The 17,772-nt window shown below is 44.4% G+C and overlaps 2 protein-coding genes across 9 annotated transcripts in view; both read right to left on the bottom strand.

Moving 5' to 3' along the window:
• The window catches only part of si:dkey-25e12.3 (adenosine 5'-monophosphoramidase HINT3), a 49,275-nt gene extending 32,830 nt beyond the window's left edge, over positions 1 to 16,445 (bottom strand). For 3 of the 5 annotated variants that reach the window (XM_048250272.1, XM_048250271.1, XM_048250270.1), the window contains exon 1: positions 2,036 to 2,215. In XM_048250272.1, the coding sequence (XP_048106229.1) occupies positions 2,036 to 2,146 (111 nt within the window). In that variant the 5' untranslated portion in view covers positions 2,147 to 2,215. Of the gene's footprint in view, positions 1 to 2,035; positions 2,216 to 15,170; positions 15,448 to 15,888 lie in introns of those variants that run through there. The other 2 variants (XM_048250273.1, XM_048250274.1) reach the window with 2 other exon arrangements.
• Positions 16,446 to 16,704: 259 nt separating this feature from the next.
• LOC125299255 (nuclear receptor coactivator 7) overlaps positions 16,705 to 17,772 on the bottom strand; it is a 42,621-nt gene continuing 41,553 nt past the window's right edge. For all 4 annotated transcript variants that reach the window (XM_048250457.1, XM_048250456.1, XM_048250459.1 and 1 more), the window contains exon 17: positions 16,705 to 17,772. This exon is cut by the window's right edge and continues 538 nt beyond it. The gene's annotated coding sequence lies outside the window, so the exon portion shown is untranslated.

Here is a 17,772-nt window from a genome sequence, read left to right as displayed (position 1 = left end):
AAAAATCAAAATCGTCGGCAGTGAGTAAAAAGCAAGGCTGTTGGCAACGTATTGCAGATCGGGTAGCCTAAATGCCTAAAAGTAAAGTTTTATTCCCACATGTTCTTCAAATATGTGTTACGGAGGATTAGTAGCTTGCGGAATGTCTGAAATGAGTTGAAATCATTAAATAGCCTATTTTGAGTTCATAGAAAGGCCTACAGATGCAACCCAATTCAGAAGTGGGCATATAGATTACAGTAATAAGGATAATTGAATGTTTAAGTAGCCCCCATTGACTGATTTAGTGCATGCCTAATCCTGTGAACATTTCAGATGCAACACCATTGCCAAACGTTTGTTAAAATGGTGATTTTTATTTATTAAGCCTACTGTAGGCTATGTCCGATTTATTTTAGGCTATTCTTGCTCAGATGTTCAGCATACTGTAGGCCTATGTCCGATTTATTTTCGGACATAGGCCTACAGTATTCTTGCATCACCGATTGAATACATGAATGTCCACGTACAGTGTACGGGCATTGCTATGAGACGTCTTCCTAGATCATCTGACAAAGATAACGAATTCCCTCGGCTGACAATCTATATCTTCATAGATTGTCAGCCGAGGGATTGTAGATCTTCACGGGTAGGCTATATATATTTTCTGGCGGTCTCTAAAACCCCTCGCCCTGCGAAGAGAGTGCCTCACGATTTGCGCTCCAATGTCGTATGGATCATCCAGATGCGCCGTACATGTCGGGAGAAATTGTTAGTGGAGGGTGGTACTTATAAAGGGTGTGGTTAACAGAAACCCGGGTTAACCAAGAACATAACCTGGTCGGAGCAGGTTTGAGATGCAGCGTAAATTGCCAAGGCAGCATACCTCGGTTAAAACCTATCCACCTTTTCGTGAGTATGCGGGTTAATCGGGAAGTTACGCCCACACGTGATCAAGTTACTCTCGAAGTTACCCAGATAAGCCAGTAACCCCGCTTCGTAGTACAGGCCCCCTGTCTGTCTCTTTGTCACACACACAGTGGCCAAATGAAAACAGTTTGAGAACCACAGTAAGCTGCTGAACTTAAGCGATAAACTGCGCATGGCCATTTTCATGAACTGTGAGAAAGTGCGGTGCAGTTTCAGGACACTTCTTTTCAGAAATGAACTTACTGTTCGGTTCTGTAAATGTGAATATCACTTACGTAAGGGATAATGGATTTTTACGGTGGTCTGTTCACAGAAGTTAATGCACGGTCGAGGTTGTAAAACGGCCCGACGCAGCGCCGGGGCGTTTAAACCTAAATAGTGCATTAACTTCTGTGAACAGACCACCGTGGAGTCCATTATCCCACTTATTCCACTGTTGCCACTTGCGTTGTGTTCATTTCCTGTTACAATCTAAACGTTTTAATAGCTAAAACTGTCTTGTTTGTAGAACTAATTTCTTCCGACACATATCAACTAATTTCTCAACTCACAGGACAAACTGCCGTTACTAGTTCTAAATGGATGGTTGCTACGGCCAAAGGCCAGTCGTTAGTTCTATCTCTCCCGTTGTCAAGCGGGCGTATCCCAAGATTCTGATGAACTTCAGCTTTGAAACGTTGCTTTTACTTAGCCTGCTGTCTTCCATCTAGCTAAAAACCACCTCCGTCATATGCTACAATGTTGCAATGTTCTGAACGTCTGCATTTTACAGCTCGGATGCAACGTGACAGTTCATTTAAACTTCACAACGAGTTTGGCGAATTAATATACAAGTGTGATACGGCCAAAAAAATGGATCTACTTCATAGGTGTGCAGATAACATACGGTTAATGGTCGTTCTAAATTACGTAGGACAATGGGAAATTAATGATCTGTAAATGTGAATATCACTTACTGTTCTGGAAATGTGAATATCATTCAAGGAAATTGACAGAAAAATGTAATATACAACTCATTTGGTTGCTACTTTAGTACTTTAAAACTGATTTGGCTACAGAGAAAACCAAGATATGTCTATAGATAAAACTAAAGCTGCGCAGTAGGCTAGCTAAAAAGAGAACTCACACAATGTACAATTTCGGTGTCTGTGTTGTTGGACGCAATTCTGCAGAATATACAAGTGTCACCATTTGAAAATGTCTCTTTCGGGTCACCATTACTCTCCTGATCTGTCATCGCGTCCTAAAGTGCCGTTAAAGCAGTGATTGGAGACACTGGATTGAGTTGACGCTACCGCCGATTAGATCTCACGTCTTCCGTGTTGTTATCACGTGATGTGTGGAAAACAAGTGGATGTTTTAGCGTCTGTTAACACCAGATGGCGCTGTTGCTCTAGTTAAAATAAACCTTTAGTACCAATCTTTCTATGGCAGCAGCATCGCTGCCGAATTTCTCCTCCTCATGTACTAATGATTTGCGCAGAAACTGTTGAAGAACATGAAGTTATATATATTTCATTTAAAAATTCAAATCCAAAATCCACAAAATACATTTTAATTATTAACATAAAATTAAAAATGCATTCTGAAATCTAACAGTTTACTAGAGGAACATCTTCATCAAGCAAGTTAAAGGCGAATTCTGCTATACGTGGTCATAGGTCTTACTAATTTAAGTGACGGTTCCGTTCCATCACTGGAGGTCAGTAGTTTAGGCTGCCAGGCAGAAGATTCTGTTGGACTAGCAGGCTGACACTACAAGGTTCTAGGAGTTTCCTGGTTCTCAGTGGCAACCACTACGTGTGGGGTATAAAGACTTGTATGTCTACAACAACACACGATAACTTTATCATTTTTAATTTTAGGTTAAATTTGTTGTAAACTCTTTGTAATGGTAAATATGTAATTTTGTGCTTGGTGACAGCATTTGAAAAGGGTCTAAACTGCAGTATACAGTGCCTATAAACATATCAGAAATATAAATAAGAACAAACAAGTTACAGTGCCTATAAAAAGTATTCAGGCCTATGCTAAAGTTGACTACAAAAGAGGAATATAAAAAATAAAAAAATCTTTTGAAAATGGATCTTAATGCCTTAATTTAAAAAAAAATGAGGAAAAATCCAACCTTTAAGGACAACAATTTTCTTTGTGAATGAATAATGCATTGTACATAAATAAATGTTCTTCATTAAAATACAGGGTGCATAAGTATTCATACCCCTATGTTAAACCTATTTTGAATTCCCATAGAGGCAGGCAGATTTTTATTTTTAAAGGCCAGTTATTTAATGGATCCAGGATACATTGGCATGGTGGCATGGTGTTTCAGTTAGCCTATTAGCTGGTTTGATATGCACTGAGCTCAATGGGCATCAAACCAGCTAATAGGCTAACTCTTTTTAGTCAACTTCAGCATAGGCCTGAATACTTTTTATAAGCACTGTAACTTGTTTGTTCTATTTCTGATGTTGCTGATTGGATCATAAACGGCCACAGCAACGAAGAAGAAGTTACTCACTACTTGTTCCAAAAAGTAACTGAGTTAGTAACTGAATTACTCTATGATAAGAGTAACTCGTTACCAGGGAAAGTAACTATTTGCGTTACTGTTACAAAAAAAAGTTGCTATATGTCAAAGAATTTGGATTTTTTTGAGCAGTTTTGAGCAGCCAGTTGAAATGAGAACAGACAGGTATTTGTAGGCTATATAACTTTCGATATTTATTAGATAGATAGATAGATAGATAGATGCTTTATTGATCCCCAAGGGGAAATTCAAAGATATTGCACATCCACAGACCTACGGTTGACTTCAGCCTGTGTCATAGGTTTTTGTTGTGAGTCAGAAAGATCTCGCTTTTAATGCTTGGAGGACTTTGCTCCGAGTCCTTCTTTGCTAGTGGATGGCAAGCTATCATCTGTGGTGGAGGTATCTGTGTTTTTTGGCCACTAGCTTTAGATGCGTGTGTGATGCTTCATTAAATTACAGATTACAACGGATGTCGACAAAGTCTTCGCTTCGACATAATGCACACATTACATGCACGTTCTTGCCTTTGACCACAATGAATTTGAAGTAGTGCTTATATCTCCACCTTGAAAATGCCAACTTTTCATCGTCGGATTGCTCCTGACCTCTGCTGTTTCGTCGAATCTCTTTTAGCTGTTGCGTGTGTGTGTGTTGCGCGTGTGGCAAGTGTGTAAAAACACTGGCTCTGATTACTATCATGAAACATGACTCTGCTTAACCCACCTCCTCACTAGCTGTGAGCCAGGGGTGTGTTCGGATTACACAGTTTATTCAATCAATGCATAGTAACACACCGCATTTAACGTCCAGTAACGTTAACGGCGTTGTAACGACGGGAAACATAATTGGGTTGGTCCTCGTACATGCGACTGCGGGGAGCAAGAACATGCAGGTGTAGGTGGGGCACGGAGATCTGAGGAGGGACGTGGAAACCCAACCTCAGGAGGAGAGGAGGAGGAGGAGGAGAGGGGAGGAGGAGGAGGAGGAGAGGAGGAGGGGATGAGGAGGAGAGGAGGGGGAGGAGGAGAAGAGGAGGAATACATATATTGTACTTAAATATGTTCATATCATACTAGAATACGTCCATATCGTACTAGAATACGTCCATATCATACTACAATATGTCCATATCATACTAGAATACGTTCATATCATACTAGAATACGTATATCGTACTAGAATACATATTTCGTACTAGAATATGCCCATATCATACTAGAATACGTCCATATCGTACTAGAATACGTCCATATCATACTACAATATGTCCATATCATACTAGAATACGTCCATATCATACTACAATATGTCCATATCATACTAGAATTTGAATATAGTACTAGAATACGTCCACATCGGATATCGTACTAGAATTTGTATATCGTACTAGAATACGTCCATATCGTATATTGTACTAGAATATGTTCATATCATACTAGAATATGGTCATAATATATATCGTACTAGAATATGTCCATATCGTACTGGAATACGTCCATATAATACTAGAATACGTCCATATCATATAATACGTCCATATTATACTAGAATACGTCCATATCATATAATACGTCCATATTATACTAGAATACGTCCATATCGTACTAGAATACGTCCATATCGTGGAGCAGAGTGGGGTTCACCTGATGTCGTTAAAATCTGTGACGTTATTGGCCTGCAGCGCTGAGAGTCCCATGTTGGCCATTCTCACCACTGTGGGAAAACAAGACAGCACCGCTCAGTCAGCCCCACCCACTGCTGTGAGCTCTGTGTGTGCATTGACATGTGTGTATTTATGTGTGTGTGTGTGTGTTGGGTGGATATCAGAAGCGTCACACACAGTGCTGTGTGTGTGTTGGGTAGACAGTGTTTTTGTGTGTGGAGTGTGTGTGTTGGGTGGATGGTGTGTGTGTGTGTAGAATTTCCCCTTGCAGATCAATAAAGTATCTATCTATCTGTCCATCTATCTAGTGTGTGTTGGATGGCAGTGTTGTAATCAAGTCACTACAGGGCTCCAGACTAACTGGTTGCACTGGTTGCACTGGTGCGCCTAACTTTTTTTTCTTAGGTACACCAGCACTAAAGTTAGGTGCACCCAAATGTTCAACCACATCGCATTAAACACTGCAGCAGGTTCACTTTTTTCCCTTAATTACTGTCCTATATAGGTTGTCCTATGACCTATAATTTACAATTCTACAAGAAAAGTAACTTAATGAAGTGTTGGTGCTTTAAGTGCTTCACTGAGCTGAAATTTAAACTTAAAACATCTCAAGATGAATTAAATAAAAATAACAGTGAGTAAACAGTGCACGTCTTTTAAGGGCTTCAAACTGCACATCTCATGGCTCAATGTCTTACATACTATCCTTCATGACCTTTAGGCCTTGGCTAAACCAGCTCGCCATGCTAGCATCTTCCATAGAAATGTATTTGAGCACAATTTAAAGAGATGTTCCAAGTAGCCTGGGGGATTTTTATGTGATTTTGCAATGATTGCAATAACCATTTGACAGCCCCACAACGCAATTAACTTTTTAATTTTCCAATAAGAACATCACTATGGTTAATGCAGTAACGAAATGGTAGGCCTATTATTATAGGCTATTGCAATGACTTGCCATGCTCGATCTAAATGTGTCCATTCAATTCACCGTACACAATGACCACAGTTATACATGCAGGGAATATTCGGGCTTTAAATGTAGCAGCGATATTCGGTTTTGTCAAATAACGGATTAAATGGATTGATGCCATCAGAATGAGTTTACACAACTTCGCAGCACAAAAAGCGAATATTGCTGTTGAAAACCGGGTTACTCCCTGCATGTAACTGCGGTCAATGACGCACTCCTTTTCGGCTATATCTGTATCTCTATCGTTCGGGAAGGCCTTGTATGCATTGTTCGACATTTTAAGACGTCTTTTCATCTGCAATGACTCCTATAAATTTGGCGCAAGTGGCATTCCTGTACGTCGGGTTTACGTCCAAACTATTTTTCTGGTGAATAATTATTTCGGACTGAACTTGGTGAAGGGAAGTTTCACTAGGCCTATCATAGGCAACGATAAACTTGATCATCATCTCGGGCTCGTCTGATCGGTTTGCTGCTGCCAGCCGCCGAAAGGCAGTGGGGAGAGGGTACATTTATCTCGGCCTATGTGACCACACTGTAATGCAACTACATCCACTCTGTTTATCTGATGGGTCTCTGACCTCTCTCTCGCTCTCTCTCTCTCTGCAGCACACGCATTTTCAAATTTACACACGGGCACTGGGCCACGGCCAATCAGAGGGGAGGTCCCGCCCTTCACTATCTGTGATTTGTTTAAACCACAATATTGGCCAAATATGTGTCTGTTATTGAACCGTAGAGTAAGGTAGAGTTTCAATGCGGACACTTTTTCCTCTCTCGAATTGCTGATCGCACTGGTGCGACCTCCGATTTTTTTTAGTCGCACTTTTGAAAAGTTAGGTCGCATATGCGACCAAATTGGATGCACTCTGGAGCCCTGGTCACTATAGCTCGAGTCCGAGTCCAGGTTCGAGTCCCCAGTGTTCAAGTCCGAGTCAAGTTCAAGTCATTAAAAAAAAATCCAAGTCAAGTCCGAGTCGAGTCCACTACTCATCCGAGTCAAGTCTGAGTCAAGTCACTATTGATCCACGTCGAGTCCGAGTTGAGTCACTATTGATCAAGTCGAGTCCAAGTCCAGCACTAAAGTAAGCATAGCCTACATATCATTCCATTTTTTCCCATTGCAGATGAAATCCTTAAAAGCAAAACGGACAATCTTCTGTCTCCAAGCAGAGGTGCCATCACTTGTGTGAAAGTAGTATTGCCAAATTTCTTGCCAAACCCAATGAGATATTATATCGGAGAGAATACCATACGATAGCCATACCATGCCTATAGGCCTACTCATAATAAATTAGCAATCCACATCCCAATCACACAGGCCATTGTCACATTATGCTGTTACTGACTGCTGACAATTGTATAGCCTAGGCAGTGTTGTAGAAGTTCATACTTCACAAGAGCCAGATGGACGTTGGAGTAGGCCTATTTTGTAAGAGGTAGTGTGGATCATAAAAGGGCCTTCCTGGGCATTTTTAAAGAAATTCTGGCTGTTAAATAGCCTACGCAGTTTGGGAGGGACATAAACAGAGCAGGGCCCGTCTTGGTAGCTTCTTTCTGACTCCCGTGACGTGAACACTGGCTACCTGCAACTGCATAATGTTATCACTTCACTGACACTATGGAGACATATTTCTCGTCAACAATAGAGATGAAAACTAGCTTTCGGTTAACGGAGGCAACAGGCCACATTCTACGTTCATTTCAGCGAGATGAGTGAAATAAATGTTTTTTTTTTAGCTGCCATCGCCATAGGCTACTATTTGCTACGATATTCACCTGTTAGAAATATAACAAGTTGCTATTTCCTTTTTTTTCGTGCAGTGGATTAGGCTATCAAATCGCTCGTTTGAACAGTAATTCGTGGTTTTAAATATAGTTGTTTCTGGTCTACCCACGAGAGGTTCAGTTTGTCAGTTTCACTTGCGCCGACACGTACAGTAGGCCTACATTGACACTCTACATGGACACTCTACTAGGCAATTTAATGTTATGCTTCTATATTTTATGACCCCACCATTAAAGGTGCCATGTGTAATGTCCGCCAAAAAATCAATTCATACTCCACATTCCATAAAAAATGGGGCAGTATACCTCCAGAAAGTGAGTTGGTCTACCCTAGAGTAACAACCGAGACCGCGGTATTGCAGTTTGGCTGGCGGTTATGTTGCCCGCATACCGCCTACCATGGCCGAAACTGGTATTATGACACCTGTCGGGCTGTGGCTAGTAATTTAGCATGCTAATTCAGGTTGATATCTCTGCAGCACTATACCTTGTAATTTTTTTAATGACACCATCGCCCTTATTTCTTCACATTCTTTTGATGCGTGTAGCTCATTTTTTGGATATTTTTACCTCAATTCTTACACATGGCACCTTTAAGAAGTATGCTATATCTTGATCGGGAAAACTTTCAGTTTATTTTTCTTTCGATCCGATAATAGCCTGCTGCAAATTAACAGACAGAAGCACGGCAGGGCACGCCCCAAATGAAAATGAGTGAATGGAACCTCGCTTCTCGCATCAGTCAGGAAAAACACTGTTCACCAAGTCACGATGATCAGCTATCCAGCAGCAGTGTGTGATGTTTAGCCTAGGCTGAGTGTAATCTTAGGTAATGTCATGTCATGTATGAGAACTAATATTGGCAATACTACATTGAAATAGCGGCGGCCATGTCTCTAGGCATTTTGGTGTTAACGTTAGTTTGCTTTGCATGTGAACATGATGTGACTTGCGATGTAGCCTACTTTGACACGAAGCAGTAGCCTAACATTCCCTTGAACTAAAATTAGTATTACAAATAATTTAGATATTAAAACCATATAGCAAATTGACATACTACAATTATAGCCTTATGATATATTACAAAAAAAAGTCGAGTCCTTGACGAGTCATCGCGAGTGTCCATGTAGAGTCCGAGTCCAAGTTCGAGTCATTCAGTGCTCAAGTCCAAGTCAAGTCACGAGTCTCTAAATTTAGCTAATGACTCGGACTCGAGTACTACAACACTGGTGGATGGTATGTGTGTCTGTGTGTGTGTGCAGACTGATATTATGAACTGTGTATGTATGACACGCCAATGCCATTTTATGGCATGTTTATCAACGCCATAACCTAACCATAACCCTAGGGGGCGCCATATACTTGCTGACCTACACGCACGCGGAGGTGAGACGATAAGGGCGTGTATGTTTACGCAAAACAATGATACTCGGTGTGTGTGTGTGTATCAGAAGCGTCACACACACCCAGCGCTGTGCGCTCTGGACGGAGCTCAGTACAGTCCTCCATGTGCCGCCGGGGGACCACCAGGTAGTGATGAGGAGCTGCCAGAGAGATGTCCCTGAAACACACCACGTCCTCATCCTACACACACACACACGCACGCAAGAGATCATGATGAACTGCCGGAGACACGTCCCTGAAACACACCACGTCCTCATCCTACACACACACACACGCACACACACACACAAACAAGAGATAATGAGGGGACATGTTCAGGAGACATGTCCCTGAAACACACCACGTCCTCATCCTACACACACACACACACACGAGATAATGATGAACTGAAGGAGATGTCACTGAAACACACCACGTCCTCATCCTACACACACACACACACACATACACACGCACAAGATAATGATGAACTGAAGGAGATGTCACTGAAACACACCACGTCCTCATCCTATACCAACACCAAGGCATCGCCAAGGCAACACCATCAGCGCGATGGTGGTAGGCCTAATGTTATTGGATTTTGTAGTTACTGCAAATTTCTATGAAACTGGAAACAATTGAAGCAGGAGACTTTGTCACAAGACAACACAGAGCAGATGTTTGCTAGCCAAATATTTGTAAGAGTAGCCTATGCTATACTAAAACAATGTAGGTTAACTGTTATCGTTAATGCTCTGAATTTGCAGCCAACATCAAATCCATAGTTCTAACTTTTTGATCACCAAGTCAAAATTTTCAGGTCAACCACAAATAATTCCACTACTTTTTATTGCTTAGCCTACTTACCACTTCAACACCATTGATTGTAACTGAAGTCCTGAATGACCTAAGACCCATAGCCCTCACCTCCCTTGCTATGAAGGCCTTTGAGAGGATTGTGAAAGCTCACATTATCTGCGCCACAGCTTCAAAGATGGATCCTCTTCAGTTTGCATATCGTGCCTAAAGAGGGGTGGATGATGCCAAAATCTACATATTCAATTGAATGCCATCCATGAACATGTAGAAAGCCCAAATTCTTTTGCCCGGCTCCTATTCATGGATTTCTCGTCTGCCTTTAACACCATTCAACCTCACATGTTGGCTAAAAAAACGTATGGACTGTTTCAACCTGGATCATCAGCTAATTCTGTGGATCACAGACTTTCTGACCCAAAGAACACAGACGGTACCGGTCAACAAGAGGTTCTCGACATCAGATACACGTCCACTGGCTCACCCCAGGGTTTTGTCCTCTCACCACTACTTTTCATCTTGTACACAGATGACTGTAGAAGCCGCCATGCTGATCGTCATCTAGTGATCTAGTTTGCTGACGATACTGTTCTCCTTTCCCTGCTATATGGTATAGGGCAGGGGTCTCCAACCTTTTTTGGAATGAGGGCTACCTGAAGACCCGAAATCATATGGAGGGCTACTCATTTGAAACAAACAGACCCTCACCCCTTTTTTGCGAGGATAGTCCTCCTAAATAATAGGCCTATGTGATTTTTACTTTTAAATTATCAATATTCTGTAGGCCAATAAGTCTTTTTATTAAGCAACTGTACTTTCATCTGATTCTTCAATACTTTTATATCAATATGCAACACTACCAACATATTTGTTCAGTTTGTTCATTTTAAAGTTTGCATGGGGAATCTAATTTTATTTTTTTAACAAAAAAACAATATTTTTGTGCAATTAATAATTTGGGTTACAATGTGTACCCAATTTATACCCACCCACCATTATGAATTCAGAGGTTGTTTAAGTTCTGATTTCAGTGGACAATTCGGTTTTAACATTTCAATAGTAAATCACCCACACCACCCTAACATATGAAGTCTCCTTTTAAAGTTATTGCACACCTGAAATCTCTCCATGATCTGACAAAAAAGGTACTGTACAGTCCTGCTCAGTCAAGCATGCCACAACATTTTCAGCGCTATTATACAGCAGTAGCCTACGGAGGAGAAAAGGCCTGTGAGCTAAAGCAATTGTTTTTCAGTCCTTGAACAATCATGCAAGAACCGTATTTGACAAACATAGAATGGCCACAGAACATTTGCAAAGATATGCTTCCATTGGCTACACCAGACAAGCGAGTTTTTTCCCCTTTACTGTGTATGCGTGCGAGCAGCATGTATTCGCTCCGCTTCCGTTGTTGTTTAAAGATTGAATAGGGAAACGGATTTGGAGCCAAAGGCTAAAATTTAACGCAGCTACAATTTGTAAGGTATCACCAATATAAATGTAATGTTACAGATGTATGGCTACATACATTCTTAAAATGGTTCTAGTCTAGACTTAAATATATATTGAAAACTTCACAATGGGCGTGTGTTTTAGAAGCGATGATCTGACTGATGGCTATTTTTTTTAGAAGGTGTACAGGGCTCTCATAGCCGTTCATGGGCTACCTGGTGCCCTTGATTTATCATTGGAGATCACTGGTATAGGGCATGTCCTCAGTGAGTTTGTGGAATGGTGTGATAGCTCCTTTTTGGAGCTAAATGTAAAACAAAGGCCAAGGAGATGTTCATTGACTTCACTAAGCATGGAGGAAGCAGGACTGCAACTACAGTCCATGGGGAACCAGTGGAAGTTGTACACTATGAATATAAATACCTGCATGGGCACTATCATTGATGACAAACTGTTTTGACTCTAATACAGAGGTGATTATTTAAAAATGTCAACAGAGGCAGTATTTCTTGAGGAAGCTTTACTCCTTTGGAGTGAACATGAAGATTCTCAGCATTTTTTACACCTCCTTTATTGAAAGTATTGTAACGATTTGATAGCGACTCACACAGTTGTCCAATCAAAAGGTTTATTAGCTGAGAACGAGAGCAGGGACACAGACCAAGACACCATTACATAGGAAACACAAGGGAAGTCAATAAAACAAGCACGATACACGAACAGGGTAGTCACATACAATACACCGGGCAAAATCCATGAGGTACAACGTAAAGATAGACTACACAAGCTAACACATACATGACACGGAAAACGCAATTACACTAACTAGAACCGACATTACACAAACCAGCATTCACACACATTGCATTCTGGGAGGCTAGCACTCAGTCCAAAAGACACCGACGTTACACAGCCCCTCGCGAGCTATTGCCGTCCTCGGCAATATCTCCTCACTTAGCCATTGCCATAACGTCGGTGTGGGCATTCACCCGCTCAGTCCATCAGTCTGCGGTACTGCCAACAACACGTGGGGTGCACAGGCCGCAGGAGCTCACTCAACGGGGAGCCACGCTGCTAGCAATCCAGTGCGGGCGTGCTAGCAGCCACGTGGCCGACCCGCTCGTCACCAGCTCCCTCAGCAGCCACCCTCAGGCTGCACTTTCATGGCGTGTCACCCGGCACTCCTCCTCCAGGCGGGCCCTGGTGGCCTTACTACTGTAGACTGTGGCACCAAGCACTGGAACTCGCGGGTCAACTGTCGCTCCACTCCACAGTTGCACCCGACCAGGATAGGCAGGCACCAGCTCGCTGCAGCGGACCAGCGCTGAGCTCTCAGGCCGTCAGCTACGGTTTCAGCGTCCTCCTCGTGCTGCCTCCTTGCAGAGCTGTCCTCCTTTGCTCGGGCCATCCCACTCAGTCATGGTCACGGCCGAAAGGCGGCCCCCTCTTCTGCCTCATGCTATCACCCAACACAGCGAACCTTTTTTTGTTTTCTCTGGTGACCAACAGCCCAACTAGAACGAGCCACACAGCGGTGCCTCTCACACGCACCCAAACGTTTTAAAGTTCAGAGAGCCTTTCCGTCGAAGCTGCCCCTGCCCCACCGTCGTGAGTTCGCTGCCCCCAGCGACACTTCTTCCTCGCCGCTCTCCCTCGGCTCTGCTCACGCGTCGCGGCCACCGCCAGCTCCAGCCTTAAACCGCCGAGCATCATCTTCTCTGCGAACGCTTCTTCAGGCCCCTCTTCCGGCAAGATCTCCTCCCATGGCAGCAGGCAGGTCCAGGCGACAGCTCCTCTCCCGGCAGCAGTGCGATGGCAGCCCTTACAAGGGCTCTCTCTGGATCCTCTTGCAGGGTGCTCCACCCAGTGGTATGGTCTTCCATTCCCAACTTCTCTCGCTGGGCCGAGGCCATGATCGTAAGTCGTTTCTGACACCAATGTAACGATTTGATAGCGACACACACAGTTGTCCAATCAAAAGGTTTATTAGCAGAGAACGAGAGCAGGGACACAGACCAAGTCACCATTACATAGGAAACACAAGGGAAGTCAATAAAACAAGCCGCGATACACAAACAGGGTAGTCACATACAATACACCGGGCAAAATCCATGAGGGTACATAGCGTAAAGAAAGACTACACAAGCTAACACATACATGACGGGAAAGCGCCAATTACACTAACTAGAACCCGACATTACACAAACCAGCATTCACACATTTGCATTCTGGGAGGCTAGCACTCAGTCAAAGACACCCGGCGTTACACAGCCCCTCATGAGCTATTGCCGTCCTCGGCAATATCTCCTCCATAGCCATTGCCATAGCGTCGGTGTGGGCATTCACCCGCTCAGTCCATCAGTCTCGCGGTACTGCCAACAACGTGGGGTGCACAGGCGCAGGGAGCTCACTCAACGGGGAGCCACGCTGCTAGCAATCCAGTGGGCGTACTAGCAGCCACGCACACCCGGGCGTCACCAGCTCCCTCTCAGCAGCCGCCCTCAGGCTGCACTTTCCGGCGTGTCACCACGGCACTCCCTCCTCTCCAGGCGGGGCCCGGTGGCCTTACTACTGTAGACTGTGGCACCCCAAGCACTGGAACTCCACGGGTCAACTGTGGCTCCCTCCACAGTTGCACCACCAGGATAGGCAGGCACCAGCTCCGCTGCAGCGGACCCCAGCTGAGCTCTCAGGCCGTCCGGCTACGGTTTCAGCGTCCCTCCTCGTGCTGCCTCCTTGCAGAGCTGTCCTCCTTTGCCCGGCCCGCTCCACTCCAGTCATCATGGTCACGACGAAGGCTTGACCCCCCTCTTTTCTGCCTCATGCTATCACCCAACACAGCGAACCTTTTGTTTTCTGGCGCCCGGCCAACAGCCCAACTAGAACGTATGCCCACACAGCACGGGTGCCTCTACACGCGCACCCAAACGTTTTAAAGTTCAGGAGAGCCTTTCCCGTCGAGAGCTGCCCCTGCCCCATCGCGGGTTAAGCTGCCCCAGCGACACTTCTTCCTCGCCGCTCTCCTCTCGGCTCTGCTCGACGTGTGGGCCACCGCCAGCTCCCAGCCTTAAACCGCGAAAAGGCATCATCTTCTGCGAGCGCTTCTTCAGGCCCCTCTTCCGGCAAGATCTCCTCCCATGGCAGCAGGCAGGTCCAGGCGACAGCTCCTCTCCCCCGGCAGCAGTAACGATAGCAGCCCTTACAAGGGCTCTCTCTGGATCCTCTTGCAGGGTGCTCCACCCAGTGGTATGGTCTTCCATTCCCAACTCTCTCGCTGGGCGAGGCCATGATGATAAAGTCGCTTTCTGACACCAATGTAGCGATTTGATAGCTTACACACACAGTTGTCCAATCAAAAGGTTTATTAGCAGAGAACGAGAGCAGGGACACAGACCAAGTCACCATTACATAGGAAACACAAGGGAAGTCAATAAAACAAGCACGATACACAAACAGGGTAGTCACATACAATACACCGGGCAAAATCCATGAGGTACAACGTAAAGAAAGACTACACAAGCTAACACATACATGACACGGAAAACGCAATTACACTAACTAGAACCGACATTACACAAACCAGCATTCACACACATTGCATTCTGGGAGGCTAGCACTCAGTCCAAAAGACACCGACGTTACAGTATACTGACCTTTCCATCCATGTGCTGGTTTCACTCCCTCTCAGTCAAAAATAAGAAACACCTTCAGAGCATTGTGAACACATGTTCTAAAATCATTGGCCCCGCTCTCTTCAGTCTGACATCACTGCACGACAAGGCAACATGAAGAAAAGCCAACTGCATCCTAGAAGACTCTACCAATGTCCTACATAGAGTTTTTGAACGGCCCTCTGGCAGGCGTCTGCGCTGTCCTCTGGCTAGGACTAACAGGAGGAAGGCCACCTTTACTTTTGAGGCTATTCGTCTTTTGAACTTGAATATGCTCCAAGCCCCCTCCTCCTCCCTCCCTGGGACTGGGACCCCCCCTTACACTCTGTCCTATTCTTTCTTTTGTCCTGTTATTTGTTATGTTATGTCTTATATGTTGTGCTATGTCTTACAGTATATGTCACTATAGCCGCATAGAGAATTTTTTTTTTTTAATTGAACTGTTTAAACTCTAACTGTAACAGTTCTACTGTTCAGTTCAAACTGTAGTCTAAAGCAAAGATTCTAGAGCGCTCCGCTCTAGAATCTTTGGTCTAAAGTTAATAGTTCAACACAAGCAAAACATTGCGAGCTCAATGTGGATGTGAGTTGCTATGGGAACATACACGGACACCCATTTTAGGAAAAGGGTTGATGCTGAGGGAGCTTGGTAGCTACTGCGGTGACTGAGCTCGCTGTTCGCTTTAGTGAAATAGTTTACCTGGGATAAGATCTCCGTGGTCGGTTCTGTTCCGTTGGCAATACTGCAGAACACACAGTAGCTGGACCGGTTTGACTCCATTCTCATGTGTGAATGACCGACGCTGTCCCGTCTCGCCTACAGATGCAAGACGAGTCTAAGTCACATCTCTCCGGTAGGCCTACCAGCCACAAGTGTGATGGAATTTCCGTCAGTTGGTACAAAGGTCTTCCTTCCGCATCTACTGCGGTGACGTGACCTCAATCAGACTTATCGCGCTCTGTGCCACTGACGCGCCGTTCACTCCAAACACTCCATCCCAATACGAGAAATAACTAAAGCGCACTCACTATGTGGTGAGAACTCGTGTGATCTGGATCGTGTGTGTGCGCGTAGGTGTGACCTAGCAAGGCGATTATATTTCATACATGGGGGTATGTAGGAGCAATGCCCTCCTACAGTAAGTAGATAATGTGCAATATTGGGCAAAAAAAACTCTTGACACCTAGACCTAGGCTACTAGTTCTGAGCAAGTTACTGGCTGTGTTACAGACACTCATGAACCACTGATGCTAATTATCTGGGAAACATTCTCTAACAGCAGTAAAGTTGTCACCATTTGTGTGAAACGAGTTGTGAACTTACACATTAAAAGACTTACTCTGTGCTCAAAGTGATGCTCGATGTGCTTTTTTTCCAGTGGTTGTTGTGTTAAATCTTACCCAGATACAATAGTGCTATTTTCTGATTGGCTATTGTGTAGCCACTCTCTTTTTTTTGATTGGTCTTGTGTGAGCGCAAGACCAAAAAAAAAAAAAAAAAAAAAGTGAGTGTAAATTGCGGTTTATAATGTTTCATTTATTGGGATCATACAGCACATCACCATGGCGACAGCACGATACATACACAAGAAAGACCACAGATGAGAAGAGACGTCCGATAGCCACACACACCCAGCAGATCTGGCCCAGTCGTGGCATGCGTCCGGCCCACACACCCAGCAGATATGGCCCAGTCGTGGCACGCGTCCGGCCCACATGCGGGGCAGCTTCCCCTGCAGAGCAGATCAGCTGATGGCGGCCGCTACCATGGACGGAATGTAGAACGCAGGCAAGCACAGAGGCGCCAGGGGGCGTGATGGAGCACACACACATGCAGGCAGATACCCCTCACAGCCCAGATACCCCCGGGGTAAGGACTACCCTTCAGTAACCAAGTGTCAAATGCCCTCAGAGGTAAGAACTGCCCCACACCAACACTGTTAACTACCCTGTTAACGTTCCAGTCTCTGGGGAACTGCTGGAGAACGTTCCAGTCTCTGGGGAACCGCTGGAGAACGTTCCAGTCTCTGGGGAACCGCTGGAGAACGTTCCAGTCTCTGGGGAACCCCCTTCAGGAGTGTGAGAAAGCGCGACACCAAGCGCCTCCTGGGTAGCGATTGGCTAGTCTGCCTGGGGTGTGTGTGTGTGTGTGTGTGTGTGTGTGTGTGTACGTGTGTGAGTGTAGGAGCCGTGCCCAAAGCATCTTCCCTGTTCTATCAGATATTAATACTGAATCTTCCACCTTCTCACACACGCAATTTAAAAACATCAACTTAACATACACAAATATAAAAGATTTACATTCTCAAAATGGACATTCATTTAAAAAAATATTCAAACTTTGCATATAAAAACAATACAGCAACATACATATAGTAGCACATACAGTTTAGTGTTGTGGTAGTGTGGAGACTTAACTAAACAACAAACAAAACAAACAAACAAACAAACATTCTGGTCGACACACAGCGTGTCATTTCCCTTTCCTCCCAGCCAATCAGAGTGTGTTTGCAGGACAACACACGTCAACTCAGCCAGTGGGTCTCTGAATGCCCAGGACCCACACACACGCACGCACAAGATC

Source organism: Alosa alosa, chromosome 8, assembly GCF_017589495.1.
Source record: "Alosa alosa isolate M-15738 ecotype Scorff River chromosome 8, AALO_Geno_1.1, whole genome shotgun sequence".
Lineage (NCBI taxonomy): Eukaryota > Metazoa > Chordata > Actinopteri > Clupeiformes > Clupeidae > Alosa > Alosa alosa.
Note: the sequence above shows the minus strand (reverse complement) of the source record. Positions and strands in the feature narration are given on the sequence as shown.